The sequence below is a fragment of the Colletotrichum jinshuiense genome, chromosome 2, assembly GCF_051148585.1.
Source record: "Colletotrichum jinshuiense chromosome 2, complete sequence".
Taxonomy (NCBI): domain Eukaryota; kingdom Fungi; phylum Ascomycota; class Sordariomycetes; order Glomerellales; family Glomerellaceae; genus Colletotrichum; species Colletotrichum jinshuiense.
The window spans coordinates 58,811-80,723 of NC_139309.1; the positions used below are offsets into that span (position 1 = coordinate 58,811).

Consider the following 21,913-nt stretch of genomic DNA (forward strand, 5'->3'; position numbering starts at 1 on the left):
TAAGAAGAGCATCAGTTAAGCTTATTAGTATTATTAATCAGTTAATCTAAACTACAGCTTAATGAATTACAATTAAATTATGAAGGTTTCTTTAGTAGAGGATAAAAGATTTCCTTTAGAGTTCCTAATTACTACTTTATAGTCTTCCTTACTTCTAGCTTTGTAACTTGAAAGGACATGCAAGAGCACTTGTAACGTCGGCTTAAGCGATGAAATACGCATCCATGTCTTGAGCTGTGTGAGTGACGTCCGGGTTCCATATATTGCCAGGCCAGCTCCGGCATCAAAACAACGCTGCTCGCCTCCCCAATGACGCCCCTCATGAACCTCCCTACGCCTCATGCGCCATTAGTATTTTCCTTGCCTACGTTCGCCGAAACGCCATGCACACGCCGCATTGGCCATGATATCTGAACTAGCAGGTTTCCCATGCCCTTTCAATAGCCCGGACGAGTGACGCACCGTCCCTGATATCCCCTCGACAAGCTTCGCCGGTTTCTTTCCGTTTGCCTTCCCCAGAACAGAAGCAAACTTCCCCTTCCATTTCCCCTTTTCGTACTATTACCATCAGTATTTTTATCGTTAACAAGGGTGACCCTTTCCATGAGCCCCCATCCCTCTTCCACTCAAACGACCAGCGTATCGGCGAATGTCCTTGTCCCTCATCTCCAGAATAACGTGCCTTATACGGGACGTGTCAGATGGGACAAGCCCCAGACTCTTGGGTCGACCGAGATGGGCATCGTTTGAACATTCCCTATGGTGCAGTCTTTGGGTCGAAGCGTGGTTTGTCGGTTGCGGACGGGGAATTTCGGAGAGACTCATTCGTCTAGTAGTGGGGGAGTTGAATGAAGCGTTGAAATCGCTGCATAAGAACCAAGTCAGGCCGGCTGATTGATGGGGTGGGTGTCGCAGGTGACAGTTTGTGGCTTGGTCAAAGGCTTCACTTCGGCGAGTTCTACCATGATCCGTTGCACTGCAATGCCCATATGTTAGCGGCGAATCATCAAGGGGTGGATGGAAGCTGTAAACACGCGTGGCTCACCCTAATCTTCCATTTGGTGATGTGTTGTGGTGGTTGTAGCGATGAAGCTGCCTTCATCAATACGGGGCGGGATGTAGAGAAGACGAGGTCATATTTATATGCTGATTCAAAAGTTAAAGTCCGAGAGAGATAGGGATGTATCTATTGTGCCGAAAAGCTGAAATCTTACAGTTGCTGGCATCATCTATTATAACAAGCGCCTTCTTTAAATAGGATGAATGAACTCTATCGTCGGGAGGGGGATGATACTGTTAGGCGAGCCACTGAACGGACAGTTACCTTCCCGGGGCACACTCGATACCAAGCGATGATGAGGAAGCTGGTAAGGTGCAAGCAGAACCAGCAATAGTTAATCCGCCAACTGCAGTCCGCCCAACAGTAGTTCGTCTAACAGCAGTTAAACGAAATACGACATGTCTATTAATGGGAAATTAACGCTTGCCGTCAAAGCAAACCGGTCAAGGCTATAAGCCTAAACATTAAGAAATAAATACCTAAGCCTAGAAGTAAAATACGGCAGCAACAACTGTAAAGAAGTTGCGTCTAATACCGGTTTCGCCGATCATGATGCTCTCAGTCTCAACCGAGTATTACCGGTTCCTCTTGGCGCAAGGGATTTGCAACCCGCTCGGGGCGAGCTTTTTGTTCTACGCTGCCTTTTCTTTGACCGCAACATGATTCGAGACGAAGGGGGCTTCGGCATTTGGCGTGGTGTCGAGCGGCTCTTCGATCGGTGGCATTATTTTTCCAACGCTTCTACAAATTGTTGCCCATCCTGGGTTTCTCTTGGACCATTCGCGTCTATGGATTCACTTTTTTGGGCATGCTGGTCATCGGCAACCTGGCGTTCAGATCGAGAATCAAACCCTCACTAAAGCCCATCAGCATGAACAACTATTTCTCACCGTTCGCTGAGGTTCCATTCGTCCTACTGGCTACTGCGTCCTCGCTCGGATTCTTTGCCATGTTTGTGCCGATCAACTACACAATGTTGCAAGCACAAGCTGACGGCACCGACCCCAACATCTCGGCTTACCTTCTAGCGATCCTCAACGCCGGAAGTCTACCTGGAAGAATCTTGCTTGGATACCTAGGCGGTAGGCTGGGACGATTTAACTTCATGATTATCATGTGCTTGCTTTCTGCTCTTACCATCTTCTGGCTATGGATGCCCGGGCCTTCTACGACACCAGGATCTAACGCCCTATATATTGTTTTCAGCGTTCTCTACGGTTTTGCATCTGGCGCTTTGGTTGGCATGGTGCCAGCATTTCATGGTCAGATTACCGCCGACCCCACCAATACTGGTATTCGGCAAGGGGATCTCTTCACTTGCACTGCCGTTGCTAGCCTCTGTGGCAGTCCCATTGCTGGTGCCATTCTTGACAACTAGGACGGGGCATTCTGGGGCTTGGAAGTCTTCTCGGGCTGCATGATGATGGGTGCTGTTGCTTTCTTCATTGCTTGCAGAGTGTCCCTGAGCGGAATGTCTCCCACCTTGAAGGCTTAGCTGGCTTTCAGCAACCCAATTTCAGGTCTGTGAGTTTCTAATTGGAGGACAAGCTTGTATTCTTACCTAGATATATTATAAGGTCAAATACATTATCGAGTGATGAACTGTGGGGATGAGAAGTTAGGGGGGGGGGGGGGGGGTTGTCTACTGAAGTACAGATTATAACTACTGATTATCAGTGCTGTAATATACTTTCCATGTTGTCTTGGGGGCATGTTTGATGTGACTTGTTTTAAGTTGAAATTCTTTTGGTTGATGTTCACCATTTTCCTTTCAAGACCGAGCAACTTGAGATACCTCTGGATTTTTGCTAGCTATTACTTGGGTAAATATGAAGATACTAGGGATATTTAGTTGTAAACACTTTGCTGGCATATGTCACATCATTCTCAAACATGTAATTTTGTACTAATTACAAACGATTGCCTCCACCTCCTTCAAAGAATCAACAGTAAACGTAGGCATCAACTTTTCGCAGTTTGCCCTATCGCCATACCCATACCTACACCAGACCGACTTGGATCCGCCTCCGATATTGGTCGCAAAACGAATATCAGCCTCTGTATCGCCAACGACAAGCACACCTGTAGCCTGGTCAAATCCGTCGGTGACGACGTGGGCTCTGAGGGCCGGCACCAGCACGTTCACGTAGCTGCCCGTGTCAGGCTTCCTCGAGGCCCCAGGTGTCTTGTCGCCCACAATCAAGTCCGTCGGGACCAAGCCGCCCAAGCCGTTCCTCTCGAGCGCTGTTTCAACCGCCGCCACACCCTTGTTGCTCACGATGGCAACGGGAATATTGCGCGCCTTGAGTGTTCGCAGAAGCTCCGCCGCGTCGGGGAACGGTGCGATCAGAGGCTGCCCGTGCTCTGCGTACAGCGAGCGGTAGGTTGCGGTCCACTCGTCTTCGTCAAACGAGCTGGGCGTCGGGTGCAGGGTTGCAAATGTCTCCTTCAGCCCAGCACCGCTGGAGATCATTTTCTGGATCTCATTCTTGGGTGGTGCCTCGGCGGGCAGCAGCTTGTCAAAAGTGAGCTTGATGCAGTGAGAGATGGACTGGTGAGTATCAAAAAGCGTTCCATCAAAGTCAAAAATGACCAGTTTGGGTGACGACATGGTTGTCTAGTGGTGAGCTGGAAAGCAATGAAGTACCCAGAAGATAGCTGGCAGTGGTAACCAAAAATATTAGGATTTGTATTTTGTGGTTGTGGTGCAAGGTCGGGGTCTTGTGGTCAAAACAATGGGAAAGAGACAGCTCCAGTAGCCTAGATGGAGGTTCCTTGTGTTGAAGCCGGACGTGTGGTTGAGACAGAGTATGACTCAGAGAATGGCCGGATTATGACTTTCACAAAATTGGGTCCTGCAGGATTCAGGAGGATGGTTTCCTTGCAAATAGGTGATGACTCGACCTAGAAATGCCTCAAGAAGGACCCCCCATCTTAGGGATCGAGGTAAGGCTGCTTTGGGCGAAAACCGCAACAGCACTACTGCTTTGGCCCGATGAAAGCAGCCGTAAGCAAACACCACAAGGATCATTATATATTCCGTTCCGTCTTGCCTATTTAGGTAAGGCAGCTTCCAACTTACAACCTAATGCAAACTAATACAGCACTTATCCTCCTTACAACTTACAAATTCTACTTCGCCAATCTACTATAACTATTCTACCTAAAGTAATATATTAGACAGATTTTTCTACTACTAACTGTATATATAATAATGAGATCGACTGACACTAGATGTGTCAAATTAACCAAGACGAGGAGAAGAAGAAAAAGATCAAGCAGACGACCGGAGTGGGAGGAGAAGAAAGGCAGGCCATGGCATTGCACCTGCCGTGACGCAACATGACCCTTCTTTCCTCGTCAAGTGCTTTTCTCGCACTTCACACCGGCTGCGAAGGCAGGGGCGGGCGCATCGCGTCGCGCCTTCACTGTTGCCCGGCGCCGGGCGCACAGTTGGTAGGCCTCTCTCCCTGCTGCCTCTCCTCCTCTGCTACCTACTTTACCACCTCCCTATCCAGCTTGGCCTCGCCCCTCGGAATGCCTAGCCTCGCTACGCATCCAACACCAGACATAGACGGCTCATAAACTGCTTCCTTTATTCGCCTGTTACATTAACTTACTAAGAAGGCTGAGGAGCGGTTGTGCATAGTCATATCCCTGGTCGTAGCTGGTCATTAGTAGCCATAGCGAGGATATAAAACGACTATCAAAGGAAGAGCAGTAACTGGGATACGACCAAATATTAATATTATAAAGTACCTCAGGTAAGCAGTGACGGTTTTCAAAACCCTTACTTTAGTCCCATCAACAGTGTCGCGGTGTTTGTCGATGAAGTCGTGAGGATTACGTTGCCATCGGGGCTAAGCCTTGAGGTTGGCATTGATTTCATCTTTGTTCGGAAGAATTCATTGCGCTTATCATGCGCTCTTGAGTCTGCCTTGTGATTTAACAGCGGTTCCTGATGGGGTTTGTGATGTCTCTTAGCACGTCGAAGCGCAGTTGAAGAGTCTCTGCTATCGGCAGCGAACTTGATCTGCACCGTCACCCTCTGTAATTGTACTTTCTGGAAATTCGCCTGTCTCTGGTACCGTAATGACGGGACGCATGTAAAAATTATGCTTGAGCAGCTCAAACCGTGAACTAGCTCGCAGTTGCACATCGGACTGTTGTTCTGGGCTGAAGCTCGGCTTTACAAGACAATTCGTGTTGCCAGATCGAGGGCCCTCATCACGGTACCTTAGGAGCAGGGAGGAGTTGTTACTTTATGGCTATAAGAATAGTAGAATTGTGAAGTCTTTTCGACCAACCTCAATAGATTAAATATGGGCAGGGAGCGTAACTTCTAAGCCAGATGCAATAAGGATATCTTGTTCGTCTTCCATCAATGAGGCCAAATCCGGCTTGCCCTTTTCCTAAGCCTTTTCACTTGAACTCGTTGCTGGGAAATCGGTTGCCTCGCATTATATTCTGTTGCACAAGGGCTGGAATAAGCTCATGGTGTTTTCTAATTGCGCAACATGAAATAACTGATGTGTTGGAGACAGCTTTGGGAAACTGCACGAAACTAAAATCTATGTCTTTTTAGGCCATGTTTTGTCGAGTAATTCGTACACCAGCTTTATTGACATGCTTAGCCAGAAACCCTCGCTACATTTCTGCACTGTCTAGTCATCACAACTCCGATACAACTCACACGAGACACCATCATAAAATCTAGTATGTTTGATCGTATCTTAAGCTAGTAATCAACTGCCATCTCTTGCCTCATTGGAATCTTCTGCTCTCTCAAGGACGTATAATGGGGTTAAGGACGTCAATAACATGGCGTCTGCAGCCAGAAGTCCTCCCATTAATCCGGAGTGGTGTTGCTGCGTTGCCATTAGACAGGATAAACTCCATAAAGAGCCGCAACAGATGCAACTAGAAAATTTGACAGACTGTAAGGTCTTGGAATTTACATACAATATGCAGTCACGAGAAGTCCTGCGAGGCTATGAAACTAATCTAAAAAATTAGCCCCGAATGCAACGAAAACTAATGCGCTCTGAAGGAGGAAATGTTTGATAGGGTTCCATAGCGCCGGTTATTTGCCTTCAAACGGAGAGGACACGAAATGGTAAATAGTTGGCCATCTGCACAAGACGTCTTTGGAACCAGGCTGTTTTAAGAAGGAGCACCAGAAAGAGCTGGATCCAGCCAAGTATTGCAACGGCTACCTATTCGGAGACCATAGTCAAACTCAAATAGTTGAGTTAGTTGGACGGAGCAAAACACCAGATGGAGTAGTGAACAGCAATGAAGGACATTGAAGATGCCCAAAGGCAAGCAAATCATGCCTCGATATTCATTAGTCTAAGCTAGCCTTACAAAATACCAATTCATCTCATCATAGACAACACTCAGATCCCGAATACTGGCCATGGGATATGTTGTATCCATGTATCCAACCCTATCCAAAATGCGTTGTTCACTGTCAAACCTCTTGTTCAATCTGCTTCATACGTGGTAGTTTCAGTCCCCATATCACCTTTCATCTGCCTGAAGACCAGACCGACATCGATATAATCTGCAAGGCCAAGCTGCCTTGCGTCGTAATGGTACCAGACCATGTACATCACTTTCACTGACTCCCCTAGCGGAAAGTCTTCAGCACAGTCCGGGCGGAAGTCGTGGACCTTATCTTCGGAGAATTGGCCTTGTCTGCTGAGTTTCACTAGGTATTTATGTGTTCGGTCGCCCCTAGAAACAGCCGTTACCAAGCCCGGCCTAAGGTACCCTTTGATATCGATGGTGTGGAGCTTCCGAGCCTTCTAGGCAACCATGGGAAGCGTTTGATCAAACGAGGTGCCAATGGCTGGCCGGATCTCTGGCTTAATCATGAGGCGCCCGACCATTGGCAGTCGTCGATACACATCATTAACCACTCTGCCATTTTTCTTCGAAGCCCATGACCATTCTGGGGCGAACCAAGTCTCCTGTCGTGCACCTGGCGGGCTATCCGAGGCGATGCACCACAGAAGATCGGTCTCCAAAAAGTGCCAGAAAAGACCGAACGTGGTCCGCAAAAGAGACCATCTCTGTGCGACAGTCGTCGTGGTAACATTGATTGCCAAAAACTTGTCGGAGACGTACGTGGGAGAGTGTAGAGTAGTTGGACAGAAGTTGCCATTATGTTTTGATAAAGGGGAAATAGACTTGTTGAGGCCGATCCAGGTTCGTGACGATACCCAGGAAGACAAGCACGAGCTCAATTCCCAACTCCAATCCGCAAGGACCGCCTGATCTTTCAATTTTTCATCCTTCCTGTTTTTCTGGCTGTTGTAAACTCGTCTCTGTGTCCAAGCTATTAAACCATTCCATCATATTCCGAGGGCAGGGAGCGCTCCTTCCTTTGCATCGCACCTTAGTTACCTTCTTACTGCATTTGCATATTCCAATGCGAAAAACCATGGTCTGCTTGCAAAAGTTGACTCATACGTTGTTCACATGACGTAATGGACAGGTCTCAGCTAGTAGCCTACTTTAAGCAAATAAACGTGCTTTCTAGGCTGTATTGGGAGGGTCAAGTGATTTGCCTTGTTGCTTAGTGTTCACCTCCGCTACAAACGTTCCTACGAGCAATAGAATTAGTAGAAAGTCTTAATATCACGCAGGGAAAATAGGGATTGGCGGTGATGATGTCTGTCTGTCTGTGTTAAATCAGGGTCGATCCGCCGTGATGAGAGTGAAATATATGCTGATGACCTAAGAAAATAATAGGACAGTTGTTGCAGTCATGGGTAAAGTGTTCCTGCTGTCTATAGGTCTCGGCCCACCCCATTCCAATGGGTTGATCAGTTCCGTGGGGCCCGTCTGGCCCACCATTGTGCTGCGAATAAAGGTTTGCTTCCCGCCAGGGGCCAGTAGGGCACGCCCTGGCAAGGTTAATGTTTGCAATGGGTCGTAACAACTAAGCTCCAGCTCGTCGCCTAACGCACTACTGAAACGGTAGAATATTAGTTTAATAGGGGGCTGCTTAGCTACAAAAGACACCTCGCGGACTAAAATGCTTAATCTCTTATTGTTATCCTAAGTACATACTAATAACGAAAGAAAATAGTAGATGGATGATGCATTTAGGGGTAAAAAAGGCCCTACTGCTTACACGCTGCTAAGATGGGTATGTTGAAGTAAGTCCTAGTCATGGGCAAACGCTACTTTTAGGGCAACAAGTAGGGCACCGAGAGGTAATCAGTATGGACAAGCTTAGGCCTAAACCTGTTCCCTCAAATGCTATCCCCAATCGTGCAGTTCGTCGCAGACTCAGTAACAAGCTCCTCTGGTGGAGACATAATCAGAATATCTGGGTTGCGTGGGACGATAAATTGCCTCTTGTCGATTAGAGCACCCGTCTTCGGGTTGACGGCTGGGGTTAGGGACCAGCGGCGGCCACATTTCTTTGTGCCGGAGTAGTCAAACATCTTGTCGCCCCACGACTGCTTGCTATCGGCAGCGGTCGCCATGCGCCTTATCTGCTGGACGATCTGATTGTACTGCTCGTACTTCTGAAGGTCCTTGTTAGTAACGCGGTCATAGATAATCAGGCCGGCATATTGGGCAAAGTTCTAGAGTTTAGTGAAAAGTTCCAGTGTTAGTTACGTTGTCACCTTTCTGGGTGGACTCTTGGAGAATGGCAGGGATATCAATACACACCTCAACGTGGTTGGTGCGAGCGTATTCGTCGGCAACATGCGTATCGCTATTATATGCATCGCGCCATGTCTTATCCCCGGACATGATGCCCATGCCGTTCTTCAAGCATAGTGTTAGATAAGTTTTTCCCAAGGTTCGAGGCAACAAATAACTCGGGGTATGAGGATAGAAAACATATCGCATACCGCACCGTCGATGCAGTGGGAAGTCTCGTGCAAAAAGACTCCAACGCTGCTAGCAGTTTTGCCATTGACATGGACAATGCTGCTCTGCCACGCAGATGCCCAGTTATCACCCTTCATGTGAACGACATCGCCGATAAACTGGCGCATGCCGACGGGAACACGGGCAAGGGTATCGACGAGGGTTTCGATCGGGTGCTCGGCGCCCTCCTCACGGCAGGTGTACCATGGTATCTCGCACTAAAGTAATACAATCCGAGTTCATCAGCAATTCATTCCTGTGACAAAAAGGGGCTCTATTCAGTAAGATATCTCAACACTTACGTCTCCCATGAAGATGGTGTACGCCTTGAACTTGGTTGGGTCTCTGTTTTCTAACAGAACCCGATCCCTACATCCCTTGGGGATATTACCGCTGACCCAAGGTGAGATCCTGTAGGTGGTCCGAGGCAGGTTGTTGAGAGCTGGACCAAACTTGTCCAGATTGGGCCATGCCGCAGGGTGGTCAAGCTTCTGTCCGAGGACGGTAACCGAAGTTAGCCCAAGCTGGACTGCTACGGTGAGGTAAAGAGAGAAGAGCATTGTAAGAGTAGCAACAACTAAAGCACAAGAGGACGTAAATACTGGGAATATGAGATTTAAGTTGAAAGAGCTAGTATAACGTAGTCTGACTGTTAAACATCGTGATGGTGGAAGGAAGAGGCATCATCTATTTATACTAGTGATTCCGGCGAAATGGACGATGGCCGCGAAGGCGAGACCAGGGCTTATGGCTTGCTCGCGAGTTCGCAGAATAATCCCGAAATGTTTCCATAAGCACAGTCGTCGTGATTATCTTTGAGTTCCGGAATGTTAGTATCGGCTAGTATAGAAATGCGGTCGTCTTCGCAGGATTCACAATGATTTCCAACCTATACAAGAGGGTTGTGGTCCAAAAAAGGTAGGTTGACTTGAGAACTAACCAAGTTTAGATCGATATTATGCTCGGCCCTTTGGGACCCCACAATCCCGGCGGTTAACAGTCAACAATATTGAGTCTGACGTGAGCTTCCAGGTCCAGGAAGAGTAATAAAGAAACAGAATTTGTCCAAGTTGCTCGAAACTTAAGCGAATGTAACGTCTTGGCCATAGTTTATTCTCATTCAGTAGCGTAAGCTCTTTTGCATGCTACCACATGTGAAGGATATGACAGCTGACCTTGGACCTAGTGCCAATCAAGCAAATATATCACATTGTCTTTGAAGAAGTTGCGCCATCTAATACGGCCCACCATCCCTTCAGTCGCTTGAGAATCTCGTGTCATCGGTCTTGTATCACGCCGAAATCCTTAAATAACCAAGACTCATGCTATAATGTCCGGTTGTGATCCCATTGGTAACTCGGAAGGGATTTGGCCGGCGCAAGGCCAAACATTGTGGCCTGTGTGGCGTCAATCAAGCCGTTATATACGGCGAAATAGCTGTCGGCATCTCCAACATTCTTTTATGTATATCTGAGTGAATTTAAAGAGGTTTCAATGCTACCAGTACCATCCTCCATAACTCCTGCATATGGGATAAGCTGGCTCGCCGTGCATTCTCAGACTCCAATACTTCCTACTAACATATAGGATTCTAAGGCTACCTTTGTACTTTTTACTATGTTTCGCAGAAATTTTGGGGCAGGGGCGACCATACTTCGATGAACAGATCGTAGGTGCCGGTCTCTCGATCCTGGCCGTCACTGGGAAGGAGGTGCAAGATTTCACCAAACCTGACGGGTCATACCGAGTTGAAAGCTCAGTGAGAACCGTCGAGACCCTCTTAGAATTATCCTGATCTGGATATCGTGAGGTAGAATTTCAGACTGGGTGCGCTACAGACCTGGTTACTACTGCTGAAAATGGCAGGGCACTCTGTTGGTGATAGGTTGGTTTCGTTTGCACCTCTGATACCCTAAGGGACGATTCTATAGACAGGCAAATCCAAGGCTGAACGAGCCGACTTTCCTTCCAACAAAAATACGAGTTTCTTTTAACCTGCAATTAGTGAATATGCCATCTAGTATTTTGATGTCCCTTTTAATTGTAACGTTAAGCATTACTGCGGGTTTCTACTGCTTGGCCAGCATGGAGTAGGTGGAAGGGATTACACCAACATGTCAATTTAAAGAGGGAAATGGAGAAGACAGAACAGAAGTACGACTATCCTCGAAATACGGTCCTGGCTCGACAAGTTCCAAGCAGACGATGTCACTTGTGGTCTTGGTTCAGTAGAGTTAGGAATATATGACCTAAACCCAACAAAAAAGCCCTTGCCCTGGCTTAAGTAGAACGCTGCCTGGAAGACCGCATTGTCGTGGGCAAAACCGTTGCTCAAGACGCCTAAGTGTTTAATGTAGATGAAGTCAATCACGCTATAGCTCTCGATCTCGGCCGCCATCGCTCTATCTGGCTGGGCTTAGGATACTGTTTACCAAAACCAGTCCACTATTATACTGGTAACTCTGTCTCAATTAGTAGTGCTTTAAACCTAGCGCTTCTTGCAGCCTAACTATCTAGAACTAGAGGAGTAACAGATCGCTAATTAGCCAGCCTAAATGTGCGTCCACCCTGTCTTATATACCAATACATCACTCCTATTAGAGCCAAATCCAAATTGTCATGACATAGATGCGTGAATCGCATGCAAAACCCCTAAGCAAGTTAAAATACTAGTTGCATATAACGATATTATGGACAATATTCTTATTTCACGTGATACCAAAAAAAGCAACGCAAACCACTCCTGAAATCACGAAACCGACTGTGAGTCCAGGCAGCAGTCCAGGTACACCCAATAGGCATGCAAGGGGCTTGTGGGGCGAAGCGACAACGCTAAGGAATCCTCTTGGGATCCCACCTCTCCTAGACTTTTTGCCCCTCCATCACTTTACCCCTCTCACTTCTGCCATCTCATACAGCTGAACGTTTCGATTAATTCTTTTGGTGAGCGGCTTTGAATATCATAAATCACTTCGTCTGAAATATACAACCATTAAGGATCTAGAAAACCATCCATCCACAATGGCCTTCTCAACCCTTCCTCCAAACGGCCGCCTCGTCAACATCGGCACTCACTCTTTAGCTCTCTACAGTCACGGCCCAGAGCCCAGCAGCTTCAAAGACCCGGTCGTAATATTCATCTCGGGTGTAGCAAGCGATGCCCTCAACTGGCAAGCCGTGGTACGGCTACTGAGTCCTTCGTTGCGAAGCTACACTTACGATCGTTCCGGCTATCGAAACTCGGAGTCCTCGCCGATCCCTCCCACAGCTGAGAATATTGCTCTGGAGCTCTCGCTTCTGATCGACAAGGCGCCCATACCGAACCCAGTGATTCTTGTGGGCCACTCTTGGGCCGGCGTCCTCACGCACGAGTACATCGCCCTAAAGGGCACTGACCAACTCGCTGGTCTGGTGCTCGTGGACGCCAACCATGAGACAGCGCCACTGGTGATGAACGTAAACGATCCAATTCTCTGGAATGTTATTGCTGCTGGTGTGGAAGCATACTCTGCCTGGGGTGTAGAAACAGAGCACAAGTTGACGCAGGAGGAGTGGAACGCGTTTAGGGCAGCGGGAACAACTGAGAAGTACAACCTTATTGCGCACGAGGAAGAACTGAACTACATGCCAAGTTTCGAAACGCTCCGTAAGAAGGGGTTAAGCAAGAAGCAGCCACTGGCTGGAGATAAACCGGTTTATGTGATTAGTGGCACACGGAGTAGAGATTGGAGTGGATTATACAAGGCGGGCATTGCTAAAGGGAACGGAACAGAGGAGCAGAGGAGCCATGTGAGAGAGATGATCAAGACGGTCGATGCAAAGAATGAGGGTCTCATGAAGGAATTCTTGAAACTCTCTACGAAGAGCGAGCTTGTCTTCGCCACCAAGAGTGGACATTTTGTCCAGATGACTCAGCCGGAAATTGTTGTTAATGGAGTAAAATGGGTCCAAGATAATCTATCGACATTTTCTTCCTAGTGTTGAATCATCAGCATTAACATTTAGCACCCAAATCTAGTGAAACATGTATGTAAACAGTGCTGGAACGAGGCTACCCTCAAATACGCACTAATGATATTCTATAAAACTGTTGGCGGTTGCACCTTGCACAACGCCGGATTCTAAAAGAAAATGCCTGCAACTCTTAGAATCGGAATGTAGTAGGCAAGTAAGGAGAAGTCTGGGGACTGGCGGATATAGGCATCTTAGACAACACACAAGACTCATAAAAATGACCTGATTCCTAGACCAAGAGAATATCAACTACCCATTTAAGTGCATACAATCTTTTGACTCTTTTTCTATGAGAACTTCCCCCACTTCCTTACTCAATGTGTGGTAGGGACTCAGACCACGATTAGAATTCGCAATTATTCAATAAGGTCAGAATTGGTTACGATACGTTCTTGAGACCACGTATTTTCTTGTTCCTTGGGCTTTGCCTGTAGATAATTAATCAAAGGCTACCACAAATAGGCAGAGTCGCAACAGAGTGATCAATCCACTAACAATGGTCATGTAGGACCCATAGGTGTTGGACGACACACTGACACCGAATAGCAAGCCCAAGACACTGAACTTTTTGAAACGAACATAAATGATCGCCTTCATAATTCGTGCAGCCCGCCAAATAGAAAACTGCGTGAACTGACACAATCGTAAGAACCTCTGAAGGTTCTCTGCCGGCGCATGAAATAAATAAGCTGGTGTTTCAAACCCAACAGAGACATAATCAGGTATATTACTAACGTATTGCAAAGGCATACAACCCCACACAAAAAACACCGCTGTCGAATACTTGTCCGTAATGGGCGAAATAAGTACGGGAACGCTACTGTTAATTTCACAGGATACCCGTACGGTTGGGTAGCTTGCCGAATATTAATGTGTATTAGAAAACTATAAACGTTGTGTAGAAGAGAAAGCTTGGAGTGGGAGCTATCACCGTTGGCGGAACCGGACGTAGAATCGCCGGGCCCGGCTGCTCCGGCTTCCCGGCTTCCCGGCACCTAACCGTCTTGTCACAATTCGACCAAGTGATCCAACAGCTACCATAGAGGAATTGTGCAATTACTCTTCTCCGCAGAAATATTCGTTATGCAGTCTGCCTGGCAGACTGTAATGTTTTCGGGGACTTTTCCACTAAGGAAAAACTCGCGGATGATTTTTGCAGTGCAGGAGTTTACTCCTGCCCCAGTAACACCATGGCCTGTCGATTCTTGAACCACGACACCGGAGCCTACATGCTGCTTTTGCATCGTAAAAGCGTTCGCTACAGGTGTGGCGGGATCAAGACGAGAAGTTGTTATGAGGAGCGGCGCTGCAGGCGTATTTGGGTCGTTTTCATTGGCCGCAGGACTGCCAAAGGGTCCGGTGAAGGCGTATGGAGGCCGGAGCTTGCGGCCTGCACATCCAATGACCCGGTCTCCCCACGCAACGCCGGTAGTTGGAGCCTGTTTGTAGACTCTATGCACTAAGTCTTCAGAGACAGAGAGGTTACGATCTGCAACGCCGTCAATGGCGTCGCTACAAACGACACCGAATGCAGCGTCTGCGAACCAGGTATATGGAGGCGTCTCGTTGTCGGATGAGGTACCGGCACAAGTCAGATCAGGGGTGTCGGCGGATAACAGCTGAAAGAATACGCTGTAATTCCCTGTCAGGAGACCGCCAAGCCCAAAAGCGAGTGGCTTGTATCGATCGGGCTTGTAGATCAGATTCAAGACGGCGAGACGAACAACAGGGGAGGTGATCAGATTCGCTCTGCCGTTGTATACTGCTGAAATTGGGTGGACATCCAGATCCTCGAGAAAAGCATCAACACGGCTTCTGACGTCTGCGGCGCCTTTGTCTCCTGGTAGCCGGATTGGGCAGTCATCCCCGGAATCAAAGCAAACCTTATAGAAATTACCAAGCACAGCTTCAGCGTCGTTTAGGTTCTTCTGCCAGGTCTGCATATATGTTAGTTATGCTGTATTAGCAGTGAAGCGTAGTTGACATACCACGTTAATGTAGTCCTCAGCATCGACGATTCCATCAACCATAATTCTTCCCACCCGCTCCGGAAACATGGAAGCGAAGGTATTACCCAGAAAGGACCCATAGGATATGCCAATATACTGCAGTCTAGGCTTTAGGGAATCCACTGGCTTAGATGAGTTGCGATTCTGCCACTGAAGGTCGTCAATACGGTCGATAATCTCAACCATATCCCTTGCAACCGAGGCAGTGTTGAGATAGCTCCATATGCTCCTGACGCCATCCGCCTCGCATAGCTCGCTCTTCCCCAAAGAGGATGCATAATGATAGTTCAGTGCATTGATGTCTTCTGTGATAGGGCTCAGACCTGAGTCGCGCTCTTGGTCCAATTTCCGAGAAAGCTCATCACCCTTGTAGCAATCGCCATGGGGTGTACTCAGACTCACGCCGCGTGGATCGAAGCCAATGATCTCGTAGTTTCGCTCGCCAGCCAGGAGACTCTGAAATCTGCATCCGGAACGCAGGACTAAGTCTGTTCCAGAATCTCCAGGGCCTCCAGGATTAATCAGGACGCTGCCACCAAATGTCGGGTCATCATCGGAAACTGTTGCTGGGAGCTTGATGATGGCGATAGCAACCGTCGTGTTCGTGGCAGATTCCAGGCCGGACCAGTCGAGGGGGACCTGCAGACGAGCGCACTTGAAGTCACCGTAGCAATTGTGATATTTCAGGGCTTTCGTAGACGGAGTAGAATCCCAACTAAAGTTTTCCGTGGAATTTGAATTGGTTGCTGTTTCACCGAAGGCTGCGAAAGCTCCTACGAGAAAGAAGTAGAGTTTCATATCGAATAGTCAAAGAACCGGTTTCAATAAAAAGATGGACCAAGGTGTAAAGTCAATAAGATGCCTGAACTCGGTGGTCCTGTGAGTACTTCTTCGATTTGTGCGGTGTTAAACGTGACAGGAACGAGGAAACCCAACAGCTTCACTCCTTTATACCGGTGGTTTCACAGCACTATTTTTTTTTTTAAATTTACCAATTACGACATGATGTTTTGATTTATCTCATCTGTGATGTGCGTTGACTACGTGTTGCAGTTACAGTTTCTATTACAAAACGCCTAAGATTTGCGCCGCATGACTACATCTTTCTCTCTGAATACGCAACTACTCCACTGATTTGGAACTGAAGTGGGTGTCAAACCAGGCTTCATTGGCTTATTCTCATACCAATGTCCATTGGTGGCTGCTGACTGCGAGCTGCGCCGCAGCTACGCGTAGACGCTGCTGCGACTCCGGATCCTACGACAAAAGTACCCGTACGGGAAGTATTAGCATAGTCAATCACGGTTTGGGCATTTTTAAATGATTGGGTGGTATAAAACAGGCGAAATGCCGATGTTAGGGGCTTGGAGAGTTATATGACAAAGTCTATAGCAAGACCCTGGCCGATAAATATTGCATGTATTATGTCTGTGACCAGACTGGGGTTGTAAACCTCGTATTAGGGCGCAGGTACGATGTAAGCTGACATAGGGGGCTTCGCCCTTCGCATTGTATTTGAATGGTGACGCAATGGCGAAGCCACGCCATTTCATTTGATACTGTGATATCATATAGATGCCCTAAGATGCCTTAGGCAGGGTTCGAGGATGTCAATCGATATGTTTATAGAAATATTCAGCACACATATAACACTATATTGAGGCTTCATCATCCCGCAGACAGGTTTTCACATTTTTGAATACGACTGAAATTACATGAAGACCTGGAGTTTTGCATGCCCTCCCGGGAATTGATTTCAGGAGTATACCGAGGTAAATAATTGATAGAGTTTTCTCATATAGGTACTGCGCATGGAGATTGCTTCATCCGAAGCCATGCAGTGAGATAGTATATCTGCATGTATCCTTCATAACAACAACACCCATCGTGGTGTAGGTCAGATTGATGGCTTCAACAGTCATGTTGTCACAACCACCAGCCGCCTTGTATCAATCTATATCTTTGAAGTAAGTTGATGACCATTTAAAGACTCGGCTGCAAACCGTCACATTTACGATCTTGAATTTACTATGTTCACGGCCTTCTCTTTTGTTGCTGAAGCTTGTACATTGGCCAATGATGAAGGGCATTTGATATGCATGAGTCCAATTGAGACCATTTGAAGCTGGTGAGATAGAAGCATCTCAAGTGTAACACATTTTTGCATACTGGATACTCACTCGCAATTGAATTTCCTTGGAAAATTTCTTTCGCTAGTCGCAAGATGGGTTGCGGGAAACAGAATCAACTTATCAGGAACGAATTCTGCCCCGCTAAGTGAATATAGACTGGATGTTCCAATTCTTAACATAGTCGTGATATTAAGCTTAGGGGCCTCTAAACTGACAGACAGCAACGTTGTTAACTTTCTCAAACTCGACTTTATACTACTTAGACTGCAAGAATCAGTTCCGAGAGATGGCTAGAGAATTGAAACTTTGATAAATATGTCGGTAAAGTTACATTCATACTGATAGTATCATGGTCATTCCAAACTCGGCCACAAGAGGTGGGGATGTTTTTATAGTCCCCAGTCTCCAGCATCACTAAAATGTAAACATCACAGCGAATTTTCATATAATAGGCGATAGGAAACGCAGGCGTGTTATGCAATGTACTACTAACTTTCGCATCTTATTTGTAGTAAAAGACAACGATAGTCTTCGTCCTATCCTCCTACCAGTCCGGAGAGCCGACAGTGTCCTCAGATCCGTCTCTCTTCCAGTCGGGAGAACCAACAGTGTCCTCAGATCTGTCTCTCTTCCAGTCGGGAGAGCCGACAGTGTCCTCAGATCCGTCTCTCTTCCAGTCGGGAGAACCAACAGTGTCCTCAGCTCCGTCTCTCTTCCAGTCCGGAGAGCCAACAGTGTCCTCAGATCCGTCTCTCTTCCAGTCGGGAGAACCAACAGTGTCCTCAGATCCGTCTCTCTTCCAGTCGGGAGAGCCGACAGTGTCCTCAGATCCGTCTCTCTTCCAGTCGGGAGAACCAACAGTGTCCTCAGCTCCGTCTCTCTTCCAGTCCGGAGAGCCAACAGTGTCCTCAGATCCGTCTCTCTTCCAGGTAGCAAGCGTAATTCCGCTTTGGATTTCTCCTCGAGCAGTCACACCTTTATTTTCAGAAACCTAGAAGTATGTGTGCCTTAGCAAAATGACCACAGCGGTTCCAACCTCTTATACGTACTGGAGCAGCAGTGCCCAAAGAAACCGCAAAGGTCAAGGCGAGCAAGTTGAGCTTCATTGTGACAAGCGCTAACAGATAAAATTTCGAGTAAGGGTTGGATTAGATGAGTAGCCTTAGATTGGTTTGAGATATAGTTAATCGAGCTGTCACTGGAAAAGTTCATGATTTATAGCTGTGGTCTGCTAGCCTCTGAACCCCAGTTCTCTTATCAGGACGCACGTTACCTCGAAATCCAGCGGACGGAATTCCGCACACAGGTCCCAGTAGCTTACTCAGCGACCTCCCGTTGTTGTTACAATGCTAATGGGTCCCATTCCTAATACATAAAGCGAGCAGCCAATGCAAATAGTTTTTCTATACTATGAGCCCCATAGCTTTTAATTTTAGATACATATGCTTGAGACCTCACTTCACAATGCAATCACGTCAAGCGGGACGTTAATACTTCATCCGGTCGGAGGTGGCGCCATTGTTTGTTAAGTTCGTGACAACAGCGCTCATTGATTGGATTTTGGTCATGACCTGACACCTGCAGATAAAACATTCTATCATGAGTAAGTCAATATGGGACTGTTTGCGTGTCGGACCCTTTGGCCTTTTTTTGTGGCGAAATGGGCCCAGATTTACAGGAAACACAATACGTCTTTAGTGATATCTGCCTTATTATGAATGTTTCGATGCTCCTTCCCAGGTACTAGAAGAAGGCTGCAGTCGCTTGGCTCAGTACCACGACTCTTTCTCCGCTCATGTCTTTGCGGGTAAAATGATCAAATTTTCTTCATGTGAAGCACTCGAGGACTCAGGCGGCACCGTAAATTATCAGGTAGTGCAGGAGGTGGTTATATCAATCTTGGGCCAAACCTCAATTTCTCATTGCTTTGTCCTGTTATGCTTTGCTATTCCTATCCAATTATCTACTGAATAAAGGCCAGCATATTTCGTCCACCAAACGTTGAGGTAAGCTAAGCCATGTTCGGTAGCCCTGATTTTACAAAATTTGTCGAGTCCGATCATCTGCCAGGATTGGTAACAGAAAACCCCTTGATAGGGAAGTTGAAGTTGATATGGTGGCTCTCGAGCTCTCCAACGCCGTTCGGCATGTAAATCGACTTGTCTGCCTCCTTACTTGACTCATAATCCCTCCAGCCGATGAACCCGATCCATACAGTTCCCTGATCAGGTGTGTTCAACGCCCCAATGCCGGAGTGAGCGGCATAGCAGCCTGACAATGCTTCTGCCTTTTTGAGAGTTGCTTGCATCGCCTTTGGGTCTCCGGTGCAGTGGCGGACCGTAATAACCTCACATATGGGGCTGTTGATGATTTCTGGCGGCGGAGGCACAAATGTGCTCACGTCAAGATCAAACCGAGGGCATTTAGTGGGCACAGTGCCAGCAAGAACCGGCTTCAGCGCCTCGATTGCTTTCTGATGTTGCGGGGACTTCCCAAATGCTGCACGTGTCTCGAGAGGAGCCCATGCTGTAAGAGAGGCGCGAATATAAGTTATGAGAAAACATACAAGATATTAAGACAGGCAGGAAGGAGAAAAAGTACTTACTGGCTAGTATCTCTAACTTGCTTGGGTCCTCTTTCCAAGGACCCCACCGGTATCGAAAGTACCCTTCAGAGTCTTTCACTGACAGGAGGAACTTTTTATACTCCTCTTTCCAGTCTGGCACATCTCCTGTCACGTCAAGAATAACTCGCGTGGGTCCGAAACTAGGTGGGCCAGACATTTTGATCGGCGTGATTTGTTGGTTGAGGTTTGAATTGTTCAATAAAAGATAAGTCCTTGGGTGAATGCTCAGATTGAGTAAACGAGAAATTGTCAGCTCTTCTTATACTTTCACAGCGATAAAAATGCTATAGCGATGACAGTCATTCTCCGTGAATCGGATCAATATGGCAACTTGTGCAATGTCCGACGTGCACTACATTTGCTACGTGTTTTGAAATGCGAGTTGGTCGCTGGGCCTCTTCAACGCCGTGCACGAACATTCTGTGGCGAAAGGCCGCAATGTATTCCCGTTCAGAGTTTCCCCACCACTATCCCAAGAGGCTATTTTTCAGTTTGGGGGAAGTATTTCTCCGCACGTTACCTAGAGAAGTCCTCGTTTTGCAAAAGCCGAAAGTTTGCTGAGGTTGCACACGAGTTGCTATGACCCCCACAACAGTTTTTTCTTTTTATGATTATATCAACAAGCACAAAAGAAAAGCGCTAGTCCATCTGTGAGGGACAAACTTTTATTTTGCAAGACTTGAAATCTACATATTCCATTATGGCGCTGGAGGGGCAAGCTTATGGCCGGTATGGTATGTATGTACCGAGGACTAGTCGACCGCAACCCTGAGATAAGACATGATTTAGCGACTAGAAGGTCAGGCGAGATTCTGGCTTGGTAAAAACATGACCATCACGTTGTCAAGAGACAACCCATTAACGAGATCAAAATGATTCCTATACGATTGGAGTGCTAAATTTAAGTACCCTTGCAATGAAGCAAAATTCCCCATTTTCATTATCAGACCTTTTAAGTAAAAAGTCTGAGAAGAAGCGGACGATGTCAACGGTCGCTTATTCCTGAAATTCTGTTTTAAAAAAGTCCAACGGTGCACAAATCACTCGATTAAGAGTTGTCAGGGTAAGCGTCAACAGTAAACTCGAATCCACCATCGGCATCTGGCTCGATGCCTCGAAGACAATATCGGGGGGTTTCCAGGCTGAATGATAAGATGGTCAGCACACGTTTCATTGTTGAACTTCACGTTCACATATGGATACTTACCTCCACAGCCAATTGGCCATACACATATTCTTGCAGTTCCTTGCCAGCAGGGAGACATGGTGCTGGTGTGGCGTGCCCGCAAAACGCTTGACAGCAGCCTCTGAAGCCTCGTTGACCGCAGCAATTTCGGTTTGCAACCGAGCTACAGAAGCATCGAGCCCATCTTGCACATCTCCGTTGGCAAGCAAAACAACTAGGTTTTCAACAAAACCCTCCTTTATCTCTTTCCGCATACTAACAATGTCGTTGACAATCCAAATGACGGCAACGGCTGCGTGATACAGCTTGTTCATTTCCGCGGAATTCATGACGTCCTCTGGCAGGCTGATGCCATTGGCGAACTCAAGGTTCACTGCGACTTGCATGATGCACGAAGATGCCTCACGGTAGCTGAGATACTCGTCCAGTGTGGGCACGCGGCGGTCATAGCGGTTTAGCGCTTCCTGGCGGTAGCCTTTGAGCGTTGCAGTCACCTCCTTGGCAATCCTAACGCGGTAGTTGTAGTTGTTATCGTAAAAGAGACGAACTGCTTTCGCGTACTCTTCAAAAGATACCACGGCGTCATGGTCTCGGTATTGTGTGGTTGAGGTTTCGGCCGTAGTAAGAACACCGAGACTGCGCTCGACAAAGTCTCGGCAGTCCGCTAGCATCACATGCAGCGCCGCGAAGTCAAACTTTTGCACGAGCGAGTACTGGTCGAGCATGTCGTCGATGATGAACATCCAAGCTTGGAATGAGGTTAGGGCTTCGATCCTTTCGCGCGATGCATATGGATACCAGCCTGCCAGTTGCTTCGATAACATGGCTTTGGTTAGCCGCTTGCGAACATTCTCGTTTATAGCATGGCTAGGCATTGGCAATATCTTAGTTAGTCCGAATACTGGCTAGTAGCGTCTGTAGAAGAACACGCTTACGTGTTTATGATTTGAAGGACTTTGCTGTTCACCGCCTCCACATGGGGGCTCTGCT

General features: G+C 47.3%; 7 protein-coding genes across 7 annotated transcripts; 2 read left to right on the forward strand and 5 right to left on the reverse strand.

The window, feature by feature from the left end:
• Window positions 1–1,931: 1,931 nt before the first annotated feature.
• On the forward strand, window positions 1,932–2,438 carry EsH8_II_000013 (uncharacterized protein; the record flags this gene model as incomplete). The annotated part of the gene is made up of 1 exon (XM_083263311.1): window positions 1,932–2,438. The coding sequence occupies one exon, from the start codon at window positions 1,932–1,934 to the stop codon at window positions 2,436–2,438; it is 507 nt and encodes a 168-aa protein (XP_083120633.1).
• Window positions 2,439–2,966: 528 nt separating this feature from the next.
• On the reverse strand, window positions 2,967–3,671 carry EsH8_II_000014 (HAD family hydrolase; the record flags this gene model as incomplete). Its single annotated transcript, XM_083263312.1, has 1 exon — window positions 2,967–3,671. One exon carries the CDS (start codon window positions 3,669–3,671, stop codon window positions 2,967–2,969), a length of 705 nt encoding a protein of 234 aa, XP_083120634.1.
• Window positions 3,672–8,325: 4,654 nt separating this feature from the next.
• On the reverse strand, window positions 8,326–9,516 carry EsH8_II_000015 (uncharacterized protein; the record flags this gene model as incomplete). Its single annotated transcript, XM_083263313.1, has 4 exons — window positions 8,326–8,664; window positions 8,753–8,851; window positions 8,938–9,174; window positions 9,259–9,516. The coding sequence occupies 4 exons, from the start codon at window positions 9,514–9,516 to the stop codon at window positions 8,326–8,328; spliced, it is 933 nt and encodes a 310-aa protein (XP_083120635.1).
• A 2,461-nt stretch (window positions 9,517–11,977) lies between these two features.
• EsH8_II_000016 (Alpha/Beta hydrolase protein) lies at window positions 11,978–12,934 on the forward strand (the record flags this gene model as incomplete). Its single annotated transcript, XM_083263314.1, has 1 exon — window positions 11,978–12,934. One exon carries the CDS (start codon window positions 11,978–11,980, stop codon window positions 12,932–12,934), a length of 957 nt encoding a protein of 318 aa, XP_083120636.1.
• A 1,070-nt stretch (window positions 12,935–14,004) lies between these two features.
• EsH8_II_000017 (uncharacterized protein) lies at window positions 14,005–18,217 on the reverse strand (the record flags this gene model as incomplete). Its single annotated transcript, XM_083263315.1, has 4 exons — window positions 14,005–14,907; window positions 14,959–15,694; window positions 17,660–18,102; window positions 18,161–18,217. 4 exons carry the CDS (start codon window positions 18,215–18,217, stop codon window positions 14,005–14,007), a joined length of 2,139 nt encoding a protein of 712 aa, XP_083120637.1.
• Window positions 18,218–19,170: 953 nt separating this feature from the next.
• On the reverse strand, window positions 19,171–19,894 carry EsH8_II_000018 (uncharacterized protein; the record flags this gene model as incomplete). Its single annotated transcript, XM_083263316.1, has 2 exons — window positions 19,171–19,637; window positions 19,717–19,894. The coding sequence occupies 2 exons, from the start codon at window positions 19,892–19,894 to the stop codon at window positions 19,171–19,173; spliced, it is 645 nt and encodes a 214-aa protein (XP_083120638.1).
• Window positions 19,895–20,785: 891 nt separating this feature from the next.
• Window positions 20,786–21,798, reverse strand: EsH8_II_000019 (terpene synthase family protein; the record flags this gene model as incomplete). The annotated part of the gene is made up of 2 exons (XM_083263317.1): window positions 20,786–20,879; window positions 20,945–21,798. The coding sequence occupies 2 exons, from the start codon at window positions 21,796–21,798 to the stop codon at window positions 20,786–20,788; spliced, it is 948 nt and encodes a 315-aa protein (XP_083120639.1).
• Window positions 21,799–21,913: the final 115 nt, after the last annotated feature.